Source organism: Alosa sapidissima, chromosome 3 (assembly GCF_018492685.1).
Source record: "Alosa sapidissima isolate fAloSap1 chromosome 3, fAloSap1.pri, whole genome shotgun sequence".
Taxonomy (NCBI): Eukaryota; Metazoa; Chordata; class Actinopteri; order Clupeiformes; family Clupeidae; genus Alosa; species Alosa sapidissima.
The window spans coordinates 18,548,115-18,565,070 of record NC_055959.1 but is presented as its reverse complement, the minus strand read 5'-3'; the positions used below and the strand labels follow the sequence as shown (position 1 = coordinate 18,565,070).

Here is a 16,956-nt window from a genome sequence, read left to right as displayed (position 1 = left end):
TTATTGTTGACTGTAGCATTTGCTTATATACAAATAAATGGTTTATTCTTATGGACCAAATACATCTAAACCATTGTGTCTGACTTCATTATTAGTTTTTATGCATACTTTTATGTTTTTGGTGAGAAAGAGAATGCGAATTCTGTCAACATTCTAAATCCCGTTTCCTGCATTTTTATACACTTATCACTTAATTTATCATAACTTTTGAAAGGTTAATGGTATTCCAATTCAGTCTTTTTTGTTAAATAGCCCACAACTTGCTGATCATGTCATACACTCTATATTTTTCTCTATCTCGTATAGAAATATGATGAAAATTCATTTTTATGCGAATGAAATTCAATTTTAACGAATTTCGGTATACATTTGGAGAGGATTTTCGAAGACTGTTCATTACTATATCAACATTACCATATGTATTTTACATCATTTGATAGAACTGACCCTTCTGATTACAATGGTATGTATATCCCATTGATGGTATGTATTATACTCAAGAAATAAGGTTTTTTGTGTAAGGAGGTCATCCAGCACCAAAAATGGAATGTTCGGCACGGGCACGAAAGGGTTAAGGAATACTACTCATTTGATGCGGTAATGGTGCACTGTCACTTTAAGCCCATTGTGTCCACACATTCTCATAATTAGCTTTTTTACCAGCTCCATTCAAATATAGCCTGTCCACAAACTCTAACATTGTTTGTGCCACATGTATAGCACAATATTAACAATGCGTGCATGATATAAGGTTGGTATAAACAGCTTTCATTTCTTTAGAAATAGAAACATGTAATGACATGATGCTAGCCAGATATTTTTTGTTTGCAATTAAAAGTGAATTATGAGCCTGGTAGCCAGTAGCCACCTAGCTAGCTGAGTGGAATGCATTTCAATTAGCATATCATATACTTCATGTAAACGAATGATTGAAGACTTTAAGACTCTGCAGTTCTATTACACAAAGGCAAAGACAACTTTTCATAATCTTGTCCATTTTCCAAATCACAGTGAGTGCAGCCTATGTAAAAGTGCCCTGGCTCTCACAGTTTATAACTGGTCAGTAGTGGGAACTGGATGAATCCGCAATCTCCTGTAACATTGTCCTTGTTGCCTTCATGATTTCCTTTTATACATTTCTTATATTAAAATGGAGATCTCAATTATCATCAACAATGACAAGCCAGCTGGGACCTGCCACTAGTTTTCAGATGCGTTCTCAATTGAATGGAGTAGCATACGTTCAAGTTGGATCTTAATGGAGAGGACTCGAAAAGTATATCATCAACATGCTGTTGGTGCATTTTGACGTTGGAAATGTTCTCTAACAAGAGTGAAAAGCAGTTTGCAGTAAAGCTACTATTTCTTATTTAATGGCTGATCACTGTGGCACCTTTTTTAAACTGAAACTTTTCACCTACAAGCTCCTCACGGTTCCTCTCCATCTTCAGCTAACTCCATAGACAGTAAAATAAACTCTCTCAGACTTGCGGCTTCCGGTTTTGCGGCTTTCATGTTACATGACATCAACCCCCCACAAAGTAAATGGGTAAACAAAATGCGTTAATATTTTATAACCAGTTATGTATTTCAAAATTAATCGCGGCGATTAAGACGTTAATTTTGACAGCCCTAGTCGCAATACATCATACTTATCCTGCAACATCTGTGGACATCGTTATTTCCAAAGCCAGTGCTGGATAAACAAATAGCATGCATGCGACAGAGGAAAGGTGTTGCTTTAACAAGCCCCCAGTCAGAACAGCAGGACATGGGCATGTGATGGCCTGGCAGTATTAGGTACTGAAGTCTTTCTCTCTTGGTGTACAGCTGTGGTTTTGGGTTCGGAGAGCGGCGCCATGTGCTCCCTGGCTCTGGAATGTCTGGCGCACCTCTTCAGCTGGATCCCTCTCTCCTCCTCCATCACGCCCGCACTCCTCGCCTCCATCTTCCACTTCGCCCGCTTTGGCTGCCAGCTGCCCGTCAAGGCCAAGCCAGCGCCCACCTCCAATGGGGACACCACCACCACGGGTGGCAACACGGCACTCCCGGCCAACGGCGGGACAGGGCTGCCGCGGGCTGTACAGCCGGTCGGCCAGTCGGAGCGGGCACGGCTTGGCGTGCTGGCCATGAGCTGCATCAATGAGCTCATGTGCAAGAACTGCGTTCCTCTGGACTTTGAGGAGTTCCTGCTGCGGATATCACAGCAGACCTTTTTCCTGCTGCAAAAACTCACGCAAACCAACTCACACAGCAACACAACCAACACCAACACGCACACGGTCAAGAACCGGCTTCAAGAACTAGACGAGAGGTACGGCTCCAGGCTTTGACCTCTCTGTTGCTGGCCACACACACACACAAACAAACAAACAAACAAACAAACACAAACAGGATGCAACTGCCCCTTTTCACACACTCATTCTTGCTTTCTTTTTGCAGCTATTTGGAGAAGTTCACAGACTTTCTGCGGTTGTTTGTTAGCGTTCATCTGAGACGGATTGAGTCCAATGCTCAGTTTCCCCTCGTGGAGTTCTTAGGCCTTCTTTTCAAGTACACTTTTAATCAGGTAGTAAACCTATGCTGTGTTAAAACTACAGGCCCCATATTATATTTCACTGCTGTTGGACGTAGCCTTTGTTTTACTGCCCATTGTTTTTCAGCCAACCCATGAAGGTTACCTGGCTTGTCTGGACATCTGGAGTATCTTCCTGGATTACATGACCACCAAAATCAGGAGCCGTCTGGCGGACAGTGACAGTGTTTTAAACAGGTAATGTGTGTGTGTGTGTGTTTGTGTGTGTGTATGCTTAAATGTCATTAGCTTAAATGTTATTCTATTGCTGTAAGTCGCTTTGGATAAACGCGTCTGCCAAATGAATAAATGTAAATGTAATGTAGATGTGTATGTGTCAAATAGGTAAATAAGCAACATAGTAATATAGTACTTCACACCTGATTTGAACTAGTCATTATGGGCTAGCTGATAGCTGGCACATGTCTGCTTGGATTACTGCATGCCTCAGGGATATTTCAGTCTGCATGAAAGATCGACACCTTCAGCTCAATCTCTGCAAAACTAAGCTTCTGGTATTCCCTGTTAATATGGCTATTCCCAAACGGATCAGCATCCAGCTTGGCACATCTTCACTGACCCCTGCTAACTTCGGTGTCACAATTTTTCTGAGCATGTAGCCTCAGTCACAAAGTCATTTCGGTTCATCCTTTACAATATTTGGAAGATCAGACTTTATCTAACATAGTATAGCACACAACGTCTTGTGAAGGCCATGGTTCTTTCCAAACCGGACTATTGCAATGCATAAGCCTTTTGCAACTTATAAGTTGATCTTCCTACATGTGTAGTGAGACCATTGCAGATAATTCAGAATGCAGTGGCACGTCTGGTCTCAGCCAAAGGAGACACATTTAACTCCTTTGTTAATTACTCTTAATTTGCTTCTCATAGCAGACAGAATTCAACTCAAATCCCTCACCCTGACCTACAGAATACTGCACCTGTCTATCTTAATGCCCTGATCCAGCTTTACAGCCCCTCTCGCCCACCACAGTCCTCTATGCTATTCTATCAATAGTTCAGAGAGGTCCCAGTCAAGACTCTAGTCTTCTGTGATTCCTCATTGGTGAAATGATTTACCTAATGTTCCTCATTGTAGCGATAGTTCTGAAATCTTTAGGGTAATTTTTCAATGTGCATGAAAAAACATTCGACTGACCTGCATTAGGCGCAATAGCTGATGTTGAAGAATGGCAAAAAGGGTTGCTTTTCCTAGCCTGGTAAAACCAGACTCAATTTGTGATTGATGATTGGGACATTTTTCCAACGCTAGCATCCCAAGGGGCGTAGACTTTGCGTTAACTTTGGTTAGGTTGGACCAATTATTTAAATCACATTGATCAGGGTTTCCTACACTTAATAAACTGACAATAAACCACATCAGCAGTCAGGAAACAATGTATGTAAACCCTAACCCTTGCTGTATATAAATTTACAATTTTTTCCGAATGCATTGTTTTATGTTTGCAAGCATTGATATTGCTGTTTACCACTGCCACTTTCAATTTCTGAAGTATGAGTCATCCCCTCTCATCTAATTGGCCTGTCACCATTTGCGGCCGAGGGAAACATTAGTGTATTGTTGTGTGCTAGACTAGTATTTCACTGAAAGGAGGTCATAGGTGGGCATGGCCAGGCTATGCTTTTCCTGCCCGGTACACTAAAATTGCATAGTGCAATACTAGGAGTTCCGGGTGAGACAATGACGATGGCAGAAATTACCCTATTAAGAATAAGTGCGCTGTTAAAATGATTTTGGAGCCATTTTTTGTTTAAAGATAAAGTTGTTACATATTTGCTGCTTTAACTTTCCAAACCCAGTTGGTAGTAGAGACATAACTTAGGTTTCCTTCAAGAAAGATGTACTGTATGTATCTTTCCAAGATTGCCAAGTGCTAATATACCAAGCTTCTGCTGAAAGAAATCCACTTGCATCTGCTAGATATGATGATTGCGGCTAATGCTCTTTCTGGCTTGCAAATGATGGCACTTCCTTTTTGTCTTCATTGAAGCCAGTCAGATTTTACTGATAGGCCTAGAAGTTCTCATTTGAGAAATTCCAGACTTCAGCACAAACTAAGCAGACAACATATGAGCTAGCCGAGCCAAAGCATGGCATACCATTTAATATTGTCCAGAATGAAAACTTTGGTTGTCCACCACCTAAATCATCTCCGTTATAAACATCTACGTCAACCTATTGCATTTTTAGATGAAACAGAAACACAGATTTCTCTGTGTGAAAACAGGAAGTCTGTGAAAGCCACTTCATAGTCTAGAGGCAGCATTTTTGTCATGTGTATATTTATCTTTCAGTTTCATCCACGTATCCCTTCTAAATTTGCCAAGATTGTAGTCAAAAATAAGACAAATCTGAGGCTTGAGTTGGCCTTCATCAGAGCAATGTATTGCTCTGATGAAGGCCAGCTTGGCTGAAACGTGTAGGTTAAGTAGCCAAATAGAAAATAAATGTTTACATGCATCCTTCTTGAGTGCCTCGGATTTGTCTTATTTTTACTAAAACTGGAATCCCTGCATCGAAGAGCACCAAAAAGGACTTAAACCCTGCAGCACTCCAAACAGACCTGCTTTTTTTTCTGAAAAGATTGTAGTCAATTTTAAGTGGTTATTTTGTTTATCATTTTGTCAAAATGTTCCCTCTGGTTGTGTTTGTAGTGAATTCTGTGTTGTTGTCTGATCTTGATGCTGTTTAGGTATAAAGATGCTCTGGTGCTGCTGCTCAGGGAAGTTTTAAACAGAATCCAGTTTCGGTCAAACCAGACCCAACTAGAGGAGCTGGATGATGAGACTCTTGATGATGATGTAAGTAGCAAGCATTACTATCAGGAATAGACCTAGATTTCATTTGATCAAGAGCCACTTGTGATGCGACACAAACACGCTTTTCATCTAGACAGCACTCACCTTGATCCTCTTTTGTGCGACGTGATCTGTGGCTTGTTCTGTTTTTGAACTGAATGTTGGTTACTATAGAAACAGACGGAGTGGCAGCGGTACTTGCGTCAGAGTTTGGAGGTGGTCGCCAAGGTGATGGAGCTACTTCCCTCTCAGACTTTCTCCACTCTGGTGAGTTCCCATCCTCATCAGTGTATTGTGTCTCGGTCTATGCTTTTGTCAATGTCTTGGTGATGTATTGAAAATACACTTCCCTCATGTGCATGCAGAATTTAAGGCACTTAAAATCAGCACAAGAAAACTTAAATTAAGTGCATCTTTATTTTTTAAGTTAAGTGTCTTGACATTTAGGGCTTAATGTGAATATGTGGGTAGATCTGAGTATTACAATAAATGTTTGCATTTAGTCAAATCTGGTTGTTAGGTCTGACGTCATGGGCCTAATAGCTTTTTCATACAAAAACTTTTACTAGTGCAGCCAGTTTTCACCACCTGTAAAACTTTCACACCTGTCAACATCGCCTCTGTTTAGTGGCGGGGTGGGGGGGTCGCTTAACTCTAACAGAGTAATTAGTGTAGCTATGCAGCCAGATGATATAATCAAGGGTAACATCTAGGCCTCCAAAAAATAGGATTTTGTTAGGTTGAGGGAGCAAGTAATAGATTACAATTTACAATTGTAATAGATGACAATTTTCGTATCAGCTACTCTGAATACTCACATTATTGCATGACAACTTAAAAACTGGAAGTCGCAAAGTGTTGGTTTCCATGAAGAACAGGATGCTCACCAATATGCTAAATCATAAATTATAAAGCCCAGAGCCAACTGCTGTGACTATACTCCTACCTGTTTGATGTAATGATGATGCTATTGCTCTAATGCTGGCATGCACTTTTGTGGTGACCCTCATACATAAGTGTGTCATCACTGTTCTATTTGCATGTGAATAAATATGTTTGTGTTAATTTTTGTGTCTGCAATTTTTTTCTGTGTTAATGGACAGTTCCCAGTGCTTCAAGAAGATTTAGATATCTACCTTGGTCTGCAACAGTTCATTGTGACCAATGGATCAAGTGAGTTAAAACCTTTACAACTGTCATTTCACCATTCATTTTCTTAATTGTGTATTTGTGTTGGTCATCATGAGCATTATTTGTGTGTGTGTGTGTGTGTGTGTTGCGTCACCTCTCCTTCAGGTCGCCGGTTGAACATCACGGCGGAGGCAGACTGCAGGAAGCTGCACTGCGCCCTACGGGACTTGAGCTCTCTGCTGCAGGCCGTGGGGCGACTCGCTGAGTTCTTCACTGGAGATGTTTTCACTGCCCGCTTCTCTGATGCCCTGGCCATTGTGCAGAGGTGTGTGATCTGCACCAGCACTGTTTATGTAGAATACCGTACCACAGCATGTTATCATTGATCTCAATTATGAATTGTATGAAAAGAATCCAGAGCAGCTATTTATCATGTTTTCATCAAAGTTTGTTAGCATATTTTGACCTAAATAATAACCTACCCTGTGTCTTGGTACATGTGCAATGTTGATTTGACTTGTTATACAAAGCGTGTTGATGTTTGTCCTTTTAGGCTGGTGGAGGTCACATGCTATGGTTCCCAGATCAGTTTGTATGATGTGGAGACAGCTGTTCCCTCTGTGTTAAAACCAGACCTCATCGATGTGTAAGTAACAAACTCTCACATCTATGCAAATCAGCATGTACTCACATATACCTTTCTTTGTCTGTCCACTGCCTACACACACCTCTGCAACCCACACAAAGTGTGAGTGTGAGAGAGACTGGGTGCTGTCACTATAGTTGGGTATGCACTCTGACTGTCTAACGCTGCTATAGGTGTGTTACTCTGTAGACTCGGGGTTGAGGGCCAGTTGGGGTGCCTATTCTCTCCCGTCTCTATAGTGCATCTGTTTGCTTCTTTATATAGCCATGCCCAGTCCTTGGCGGCTCTGCAGGCCTATTCCCATTGGCTGGCTCAGTTCTGCAGTGAAGTGCAGCGACAGCAGGACCAAACACGATTTGCCAACTTGATCACATCCAGCATGGCCGCCACCACTCCCCTCATCAGTGCCAAGGTATTGCCTTGTAGAACTCAACAGGTTTGTGGCTACAGCCTCACTATCATTTTACTTCCGTGCAATCTAGGTTTTATCCAGCTTGTCCAGTAGATGGTGCTGTGGCACAGATGATAGCCTTTCTTTTATTTATTTAATTTTTTAAGGATATTTCAGTCTGAATTTGTCTGTCAATTTCCTCATACTTTTAGGTGCCAGAGAAGCTTTTGCTATCGGCATGCCACCTCCTTGTGTCCATGGCAACCACGGTGCGGCCAGTGTTCTTGGTGTCTCTGCCACCAGTGCAGAACATCTTCAACCTGATCACTGAGAACCACAACCACCAGTTGCCCCATGAGGTAGGCGGATGTGGTGTGTGCGTTTGCCTGCGTGATTTTATATTCTCATGTGACAAAGATAAGTTTGATATGATATAAGTAGTTACTTATGTGCAGTAAATATTGCCTAATGCCTGTTCTATTTTACATTATTACTAGTACATGTTGACTACAGGAACCAATGTTGAAACACAAGTGAATTGAATTTGTTTATTTTAAAAAAGAAAATAGGTTGCTGCCTAGTTATAAACTATAAGCAACTGAGGAAGGGTGTTTAAATGTTTTAGGAGTTGTTTTGGAAGTAATAATTTCCTTTGGTAGTTTTTGTTTTCCTGACCTATCTTTTTTTATACACTTGTCTGTGTGTTTGTTCCCAGGCCCATGTGCTGGTGTGCAGAGCTCTGTCCAACATGCTGCTGCTGCCCTGGCCTTGCCTGCCTGAGTCGGAGCAGCAGTGGCCCAGCCGCTCGTCCAGCCATGGCCGCCTGGTCAGCACACTCACACAGCAGTACCGCCTGCTGCCCCGACCGCCTGCCTACCACCACAACAGTAAGCCCAGAATGCTCTCCTACCACCACACTGTTGCCCTCCATTACACATTAATATATGGGGTTGTGTCCTAGGCTGGTTTGCACAAAATAACCAAAACAAAAGTAAGCAGTACAGGGAATGGAGAGGCAGAAAGTGCAATGGGCTTATTCGAAGCTGCCACCTACATAATAATCCTATCCTATCCTCTCTCTCTCTCCACCATCATTCGCAATTGCCCCCCTAAAACTCGGTGTGTTACAAGCTTTGTTTCTTTGTTTACCCTCTCGCAGACAAAACGGTCATGCAGCAGACCCTGTCAGTATTACGTGACCTGGTCCAAAGTATTTCTGGGGAGTCCACAAAATCTCGACAGATCTGTTACCAGAGTCTGCAGGAGTCCGTGCAGGTCTCCCTGGCGCTGTTTCCCCACTACATCCAGCAACCAGGTCAGAATCTCATCCACATCCACTCAATTCAGTTGCACCTCACACTCATAAAACGAATGTGTTGAAAACAACACAACTTGCGTTGTTTTTAAACACATCTATGTCCAGATAGGAACAACACAGTTTGGGTTTGTTTCCAACACATTGCTTTTGTTTTTTTGTTTCAAGATTGTACACAGTATTAGTTGAAAATAACACAACTTGAGTAGTTTTTAACATATCTCTACATCCAGATAGGGACAAACACAATTTGTTTCAGTATCAATCTGATGGAGAAGCATTGGGCTTCTTCTCTTTTGGGTGGGGGGGGGGGGGGGGGGGTGGGGGGTGGGGGTGTCTTTGAAGTGACCACAGCCATTGTGGGCCAAATAGGAGCCTGATCCTGTGCTTATTTCTAGGACAGTTGTGGGTTTTTATCCACCTCTTGCATATAACTTCCTGCTTCCTGCTTATGTAGTGAGACTATTGCAGAGGATTCAAAATGCAGTGGCACATCTGGTCTTTAATCAGCCAAAGAAGACACATGTAACTCCTCTATTAGTCACTCTTCATTGGCTTCCTACTGCAGACATGATTAAATTCATATCCCTCACCTTGGCTTACAGGACACTTACTGGATGTGCTTGGACCTTGTTATTGTGATTCTATGATCCAGCTTTATTTATGTCCTTTCTTGCCCACTGCAGTCCTTTGATGCGCGTATGTTGTGTCAGCCTTCCATCAACACAATGGTCTGTGCAGATTAAACGAATTCAGGCGGATTTTGTCAAGGATTTGTCAAATTTCCATAGTTGTGTCTGAATATGAATGTCGGGAATGACCCCGAAGGAGGAACGTGTCTTGTAATGTGACATAGCCTGACTTGTCGCTGGTCGTTGTCGCTATCATTAAAGACAGGCTATGATGGGCTACATGATCTTGTAATGTGGTTAGGGGTCAAAGGACTTAGTGAAAAGAAATGTTTTGAGGTGCTTTTTGAACATGGGCAGGGACGGGGCAGAGCAGACATGGAGTGGTAGAGTATTCCAGAGTGTGGGAGCATTGACAGAGAAAGCCCGGTCCCCAAAAGTCCGCAACCTGGTGCGGGGGGTGGCCAGCAGGTCCTTGTCAGAGGACCGCAGGGAACGCGACTGAGTCTAGGGGTGGAGGAGGTCTGTGAGAGCAAAGAAGAACAAAATTGAATCCGCACACTGAGCACACCAAAAAGTAACGTTTCGGGCTTCTGCCCTTCTTTAGACTTGAAGGGGCAGTAGAAGAAGGGCAGAAGCCCGAAACGTTACTTCTTGGTGATTTAAATAGTCAACGTGGAGCTCAGTGTGTGGATTCAATTTTGTTCTTCTATGTTCTAAACCTTTGGAATTCGGCACCTGCCAGTTTTCGGATGTGCACGCCTCCTAACTTAGTATTGTGGTGAGAGTACATGGAGAGATTTGTAGGTGAGCAGGAGGATCTTGTAGGCGATGCGTGACTTGACTGGCAACCAGTGGAGCTGTTGGAGGATGGGAGTGATATGCTGCCAGGGCTTTGTGTGGGTTAAAACCCTGGCAGCTGAGTTCTGGACATACTGGAGTCTGCTAAGGGCCTTAGTGGGCAGTCCAGATAGGACACCATTGCAGTAGTCCAGACGGAAGGTGATTAAGGCATGGATGAGTGTTTCAGTTACTGAATGTGTGAGTGAAGGCCGGAGTCGTGAGATGTTTCTGAGGTGGTAGATGGTGGACTTGGTGACCTTGATGTGAGATCGGTAGGAGAGAGTGGAGTCCAGGATAACACCCAGGTTACGCACCTCACGAGATGGGGAAATGGAGCAGTGCTATGGTGGGTTCTGAAACCAGATTGGAGAGGTTCAAAGAGCTCATGGTGGGACATGTGATGTTGAAGCTGGGCAGCCACTGCTCTTTCCAGGATTTTGCTGATGAAAGGGAGGTTGGAAATTGGACGATAGTTGTTTGGGTCATCTGGGTCTGAGCCTGGCTTTTTGAGAGTGGGGATGACTGCTGCCATTTTGAAGCTGGATGGTACCACACAAGAGGCAAGAGATGCATTTATGATGTTTTCCACTGGATGGCAGCGAATGGGAAGACAGGCCTTGACCAGGGTGGTAGGCATTGGGTCAAGACTGCTGGTTGAAGTCTTAGGTAAGGTGACCAGTTTTTTTACTTGGTCGGCATCCAGTGGAGAGAAGGCGGATAGGCAGCACTGAGGTGAGCGGGCAGCTAAAAATCTTGTTGGGACAGTGTGGGGCAGGGGGAGAGCCCAGGAGACTGGAGCTGCCGGTGGATGTGTCCACTTTCTGCTGGAAGAAATCCAGGATCCAGCAGAGCTCAGCTGCATCTGAGGGTTTAGCGGCATCAGGAGGGTGAAGGAAGACGGTTGATGGTGGAGAAGAGCAATGTGGGGTGTTTTTTTGGTTACTGATTAGTGTGGAGTAATACCTTGTTTTTGCCTGAGAAAGGGCTTCTTTGTAGTTTGACCAAGAATAGGATGGCATAGTGGTCAAAGACAGCCAGGTCAGTGCACTGCAGGTTGGAGGGGGTTATGCCAGCACAGCACACCAGGTCCAGGGTGTGCCCTTTGTCATGCGTGGGGCCATGTACATGAAAAATTGAAGCAGTCAAGCAGTGATAGAAAATCAGTAGCAAGAGAACAATTACTGAAATCCACATGAATGTTAATCACCCAGCAGGATGGTAGACGGGGATTTCGGGCAAACAGTGGCAAGCAGTTCAGTGAGCTCAGATAGGAAGCAGGCAGAGGTTTTGGGGGGGCAGTAGATTAGGACGACCTGTAGCTGTGTGGACCTAGTCAACATAAAGTGAACACATTCAAAGGAGGTAGTATTCACTGGGATCTCTTTGACCAAGATGTCAGCACGATGGATAACCACAAGCCCGCCACCACGGCCAAGACTGCGAGGCTTCTGAATATATTCATAACCGGGGGGAGTGGCTTGGTTGAGAGTTATGAACTCTTGCTGGTTCTGCCATGTCTCAGTAAGACATACAAAATCCAGTGATTTTTCTGAGATGAGGTCCTGGATAAGGAGGGCTTACATATAGTGTGTGTGTGTGTGTGTGTGTGTGTATGTATGTATGTATGTATGTATATATATGTATGTATATATATGTGTGTATGTATGTATGTATGTATATATATGTGTGTATATATGTGTGTATGTGTATATATATATATATATATATATATGTGTGTGTGTATATACTCTTTTGATCCTGTGAGTGAAATTCGGTCTGCATTTATCCCAATCCGTGAATTAGTGAAACACACTCAGCACACAGTGAACACACAGAACTCTTGCTGTGTTAATGCAGTGTCAGGGGTGACCGTGTTGTCCACACAGACCAAGTATCACAGATTTACATGTGATGGGTGTGGAAGCTTGGCACCAAACAGCTGGGACAGACAACGTTTCGTGAGCGTAAACAAACTTATGACGGGCAGCCCTATGGACATATGGGGGAACGACGCAGGAGCTGGAGAGATTTTATCACCTCAAGGCAACTCTGACATGTTTTTGAGCTGAGTGAGTTCCACTGCGGTGTATTTGATGAAAGTTGTGGCCGAGGGGCAGCAAGTAGTTGCTAGCATCCTTGCTCGGTTTGCTAATTCCATAACGGTGACAGGAGGACAGGAAGACCACAGCGAAGCGATTTATGCTCAACATCAAAAAACGGAGTATGGATAGAAGGCTCCAACTTTATCTGTGTTCATTTCATTTTTGTATGAAATGGCGCATACACTAGCCTTTATACAGAATTCTACAGTGTAGAGATGCTGCTGTGCTCTTGACTGCTGTTCATTTGTACTGACTTCTCTCTTCCTTTCTCCCTTTGTCCCCCTCAGAGATCACAGATGAGATGCTGAGTTTCTTCCTCACGCTCTTCCAGGCTCTGCGTGTGCAGATGGGGGTGGCCTTCACGGAGCAGATCATACAGACCTTCCTCAACATGTTCACAAGGTTAGACACACACACACACACACACACACACACACACACACACTTACTCACATGTACAATTCTATTTACTTTTTAGTTAAATTAGTGTTCAGAACTAATTGACCACTTGATGTATGACATGCATTAAGGTATCCAGTACTGAGACCCTGTGTCCAGGCAACCAGTCATTCACTACACCGAGCACTATATTTTGAGTAGCCACTATATAGTTTTTCACTATAGAGTGCACTGTGTAGTTAATAAGTTGATGTTCAAAACAGAATCAGTCTCTATGACTACACTATAAAAGAATAATTGTCTTTGAATTTAGGGGGTTTAAAGAACCATGCATTGTAAGATCTGATTACCACTCTTAGATGATACTGTTAGAGTCAGTTTCATATTAAATTGGATGAAATGTGACTGACTAACTGACTGGGGTCACATGTCCCGGTAAGGGAAGTCATGTGATTGGTCGTTGGTGGTGGTTATTGATGTGGTTTGTTGTGTCATGTGATGCAGGGAGCAGCTGGCCATCAGCATCCTACAGGAGGGCAGCGCTGGGTCAAAAGTGGTCCAGAAGTTTCTCAAGATTTTACAGGTACAATATACTGTAACCACACATTCCTGATGTTCAACATTTAATATCATGTTGTCGTGTCAGCTTTTATGCAGTTCCCCACAAAGTCATAAAGTAGCTTGTACTACCAGTATCAGTTCAAGAGGGTGTATGCATTTTGTTTCCCTGTAGGTGGTGGTTCAGGAGCCTGGACAGACGTTTAAACCACTGCTGCCCAGCATTCTCAGCCTCTGCATGGAGCAAGTCTATCCTATTGTGGCAGAGGTGAGACCTGCCAAGATACTCACTGAAAATCAGAATTATTGAATTGGAGCTGTATGTGTGGGGGGGTGGGAGTTTTTTTGTTTGTATCCTGTACATTTCTTATACAATTGTGTTTTTGTGTGCGTATTTTGTAGCGCTCCTGCCCTGATGTGAAGGCAGAGATGTTTGAGCTGCTGTTCCAGATTCTCCATCAGAACTGGAGGTTCTTCTTCAAGAGCTCAGTCCTGAGCAGCGTGCAGCGGGATGGAGCCGGGGAGCTGATGGAGAACGAGGCCCAGTTCACCGCCGCCATGCAGGTACACTGACTGCACACGGTGTTTACAGCTTGGTTTCCATCCAGCTTTTCGATGCGTATTTTGACCATTCTCAAATAAGACACTCCAGTGATGCCATTATTTTCTGAATGGTTGCTCTCCAGCTGGATGACTCATTAGGACTATTTTAAAAGTTGGGCAAAGTGCAAAATCTATCAACAAGCACATTTTTTTTTATGGACTAGATGGCACATTTTATGGACTAGATGGCACATTTGTTATTTGTTAGATTTTTTATGGATTATAAATGTGGTAGCAATTGAGCTGCCTCCTCAGTCAGGTCTTGCCCATGGTGTTAAATTACCCCATGCCTCTGATCGTCCATATGTACCTGTTGCAGATACTCCTCTATGTCACTCCTTTAAACCCTCAAACTTCCTGTTTTCTTCTTAGTGAATAATGACTTCCACTGCTTCTTCGGTTGCCTCCTCTCCCAAACCAATCTTTTTAGTTCAACCTGATGTTGTCATTTGAGTTAACTTTGCCTCATTGCATGCAGTGTGTACTCCGCTGTCCCTTTCAATCCTTTCAAAACTCTTTTTGCACATTGATGAAAATCTATTTCTTGTACTCCAGAGTTATTGTATTCAAACACAAAGTAAAGACTGATACTAAATTTGTATCAAAAATGTTTATAAGACCTTCAATGTCACTCTTTTTGCGTTTTTTTACTCCAATCTAGGGCTGTATAGAAAATCAATGAGCATGTCGTACAAACTTTTTGTGATTTCAGTCATACTGACAACATATTTGTCTTCCAACTTGCAAACTTTGGGCTGGCTATGAAAAATACTTTTCAACATATTAATGGCCAAACATGGCTTCCCAGATCATGTGTTTTTCAGGCTGTAAAGGCTAAATGAAGACATAAGATTTGAACAGGAATATTTTACACTCTTTGGTTTTGGGACCTATTCATGATTTAGACAAGGTTTGAACAGAATCTGAATCATGTCACATGTATGATCGCTTTGAGAAGTTAAATATCAAGGCACCCATTTTTAGAACTACCTAACAGGTGGTAAATGCAGCTAATTTGCATTCAGCTGTACACAGCTCACATGTGCATGTTTGTAAAGGTTAAGTTACTCCAAAGGCAAGGTAATTTGTCCTGATTTTTTTGTTCTGCCCTTGTATGGTTCAAGGTTTTTTTTTTTTTACATGGATCCCCATGCCAACAGTGCCTTTCTTGGTTTCTCTGTATTTTGTGATATTTCCGTCCATGTGTAATTTGCTTTTCTTTTTTTTTTGTGGTAGGCTTTTGGCCAGTCTTTCCTGCAGCCAGATATCCACATCTTCAAGCAGAACCTGAGCTACCTGGAGGTTCTCAACACCAAGCACAAACTATACCACAAGGTGTGTTTTGAAGGCTTCAGAAACACATACTATTCCATGAAAACAAAACAAAAAATAAAAATCTGTTTAAACATGGACATAAAGGACCTAAACCGAAAACACTCACACATGTTTTTTTCATGTGTGTTTGTGTGTGTGTTGACTTTCCAGAAGCTGTTTCAGAGCTCCATGCTGTTCCATTTCATCAACGTGCTGCTGCAGGTGCTCTTGCACAAAAGCCACGACTTGCTGCAGGACGACATCACGGTGGCTGTCTACAACATGGCCGCTGTCAACTTCCACACCTTCTACTCTTCCTTCCTGCCCGAGTTCCTGAACGGTTGCCAGGGCCTCGACCACCACCAGCGTGCTACTCTCGCCCGCAACTTCACTCCTGAGAGGGTAAGAGATTGTCACTAGCAACATGGCGATAGACTGCATGTCAGTTATGGTATTGGAGGGGGTACTAAATGAAGGCTCTGTGCCAGTCCTCTATATTTGTTTATTAATCAACTGTTTGTCCTTGCAGGATTTGCCATCATTTACACAAAGTGTCTACCGGCTGGTAAATGACCTGCGCTATTACAGACTGTGTAATGGAAGCCTGCCACCAGGCACGCTGAAGCTATAGCAACACGCCCCACCCACGCCACTGAAACTATAGCAACAGCTTGCATAGACTCCGCCTTAAATGTGGCTATGCCCCTCCCCTCCCACAGCCCAGCCCCTCTTAGTGAGCTCAGCGCAGTGGCAGACCAAGAGTAGGAGCTGTCTGGGGAGGGTGTGTCCAAAGAGGGCGTGTCTGGACTGTTTTTATCTGTGAGCCACACCCCTTTTGCTGCAGGGGACTTTGTTTTAGACTTTATTTGTCTCCTGTGTTTTTTCACATGTTGCCAATGATCATGTGGCCAAAGCCCGATGACACTTTGCTGCCCCAAGCTGGACTGGTGTGTTGCTGTGAGACGCGGACTGATAATGGTTCTAGTAGCGGTTCCTGGTCTGCTATTGTGTGATGTGTGGACTGACGCAGGCTCCATGAGGTGTTAAGGGGCTGAGCCATGTTTTTTTAATTTTCAGAAATCACTTCACTTCATCTCCATGGAGACGGGCTCACATGCTTACATATCATTCCATTCCTGATGCATCAGGAAAAATAGGCCCAAATAAAGTTCTTTTGTAAAAGTTGCAAGATTCACTGCGTGATCACTTTGTGCATGAAGGATTTTGAACTATTTTATGTTATAATTTTTATTGGATAATGTTAGTATTTACTCACACTTACTAAACAGTCTTAAAGACCTTACTCCAACCCCAGAGAACCCCTGTTTGTTCCTCAAATTACATATTCATAAAACATTATCATGGCCATTAAATGGCTTGTATGTATCTCTACACCTAAGCCCATCTGCTCACTGGAGCTGCAACTAAGTTGTCAGTGTTTCCTATAACCCAAGATCATTTCCTGAAAAGCCTTGTTATGTCCGCACACCAAAGATATTTAGTTTGCCGGAGAGGAGTAAGTTTAGCGGAACATATTCAAGTTTAAGAAGTTGCAACAGTGCTTTGACAGCACATCAGACTTTGTGCATCCCAAGACTGGCAGTGATATAACATGTCAAATTTGGTA

General features: G+C 43.2%; 1 protein-coding gene across 3 annotated transcripts in view; it reads left to right on the top strand.

The window, feature by feature from the left end:
- Nucleotides 1–16,514, top strand: part of xpo6 (exportin 6) — a 28,083-nt gene extending 11,569 nt beyond the window's left edge. For 2 of the 3 annotated variants that reach the window (XM_042085063.1, XM_042085065.1), the window contains 19 exons: nucleotides 1,831–2,314; nucleotides 2,443–2,569; nucleotides 2,664–2,773; nucleotides 5,293–5,401; nucleotides 5,573–5,665; nucleotides 6,502–6,571; nucleotides 6,695–6,854; nucleotides 7,083–7,175; nucleotides 7,440–7,611; nucleotides 7,779–7,925; nucleotides 8,282–8,453; nucleotides 8,726–8,881; nucleotides 12,743–12,857; nucleotides 13,359–13,437; nucleotides 13,588–13,680; nucleotides 13,815–13,976; nucleotides 15,252–15,350; nucleotides 15,501–15,731; nucleotides 15,859–16,514. In XM_042085063.1, coding sequence (XP_041940997.1) covers nucleotides 1,831–2,314; nucleotides 2,443–2,569; nucleotides 2,664–2,773; nucleotides 5,293–5,401; nucleotides 5,573–5,665; nucleotides 6,502–6,571; nucleotides 6,695–6,854; nucleotides 7,083–7,175; nucleotides 7,440–7,611; nucleotides 7,779–7,925; nucleotides 8,282–8,453; nucleotides 8,726–8,881; nucleotides 12,743–12,857; nucleotides 13,359–13,437; nucleotides 13,588–13,680; nucleotides 13,815–13,976; nucleotides 15,252–15,350; nucleotides 15,501–15,731; nucleotides 15,859–15,960 — 2,774 coding nt within the window. In that variant the 3' untranslated portion in view covers nucleotides 15,961–16,514. The remainder of the gene's footprint in view (nucleotides 1–1,830; nucleotides 2,315–2,442; nucleotides 2,570–2,663; nucleotides 2,774–5,292; nucleotides 5,402–5,572; nucleotides 5,666–6,501; nucleotides 6,572–6,694; nucleotides 6,855–7,082; nucleotides 7,176–7,439; nucleotides 7,612–7,778; nucleotides 7,926–8,281; nucleotides 8,454–8,725; nucleotides 8,882–12,742; nucleotides 12,858–13,358; nucleotides 13,438–13,587; nucleotides 13,681–13,814; nucleotides 13,977–15,251; nucleotides 15,351–15,500; nucleotides 15,732–15,858) is intronic. The other variant, XM_042085064.1, reaches the window with a different exon arrangement.
- Nucleotides 16,515–16,956: the final 442 nt, after the last annotated feature.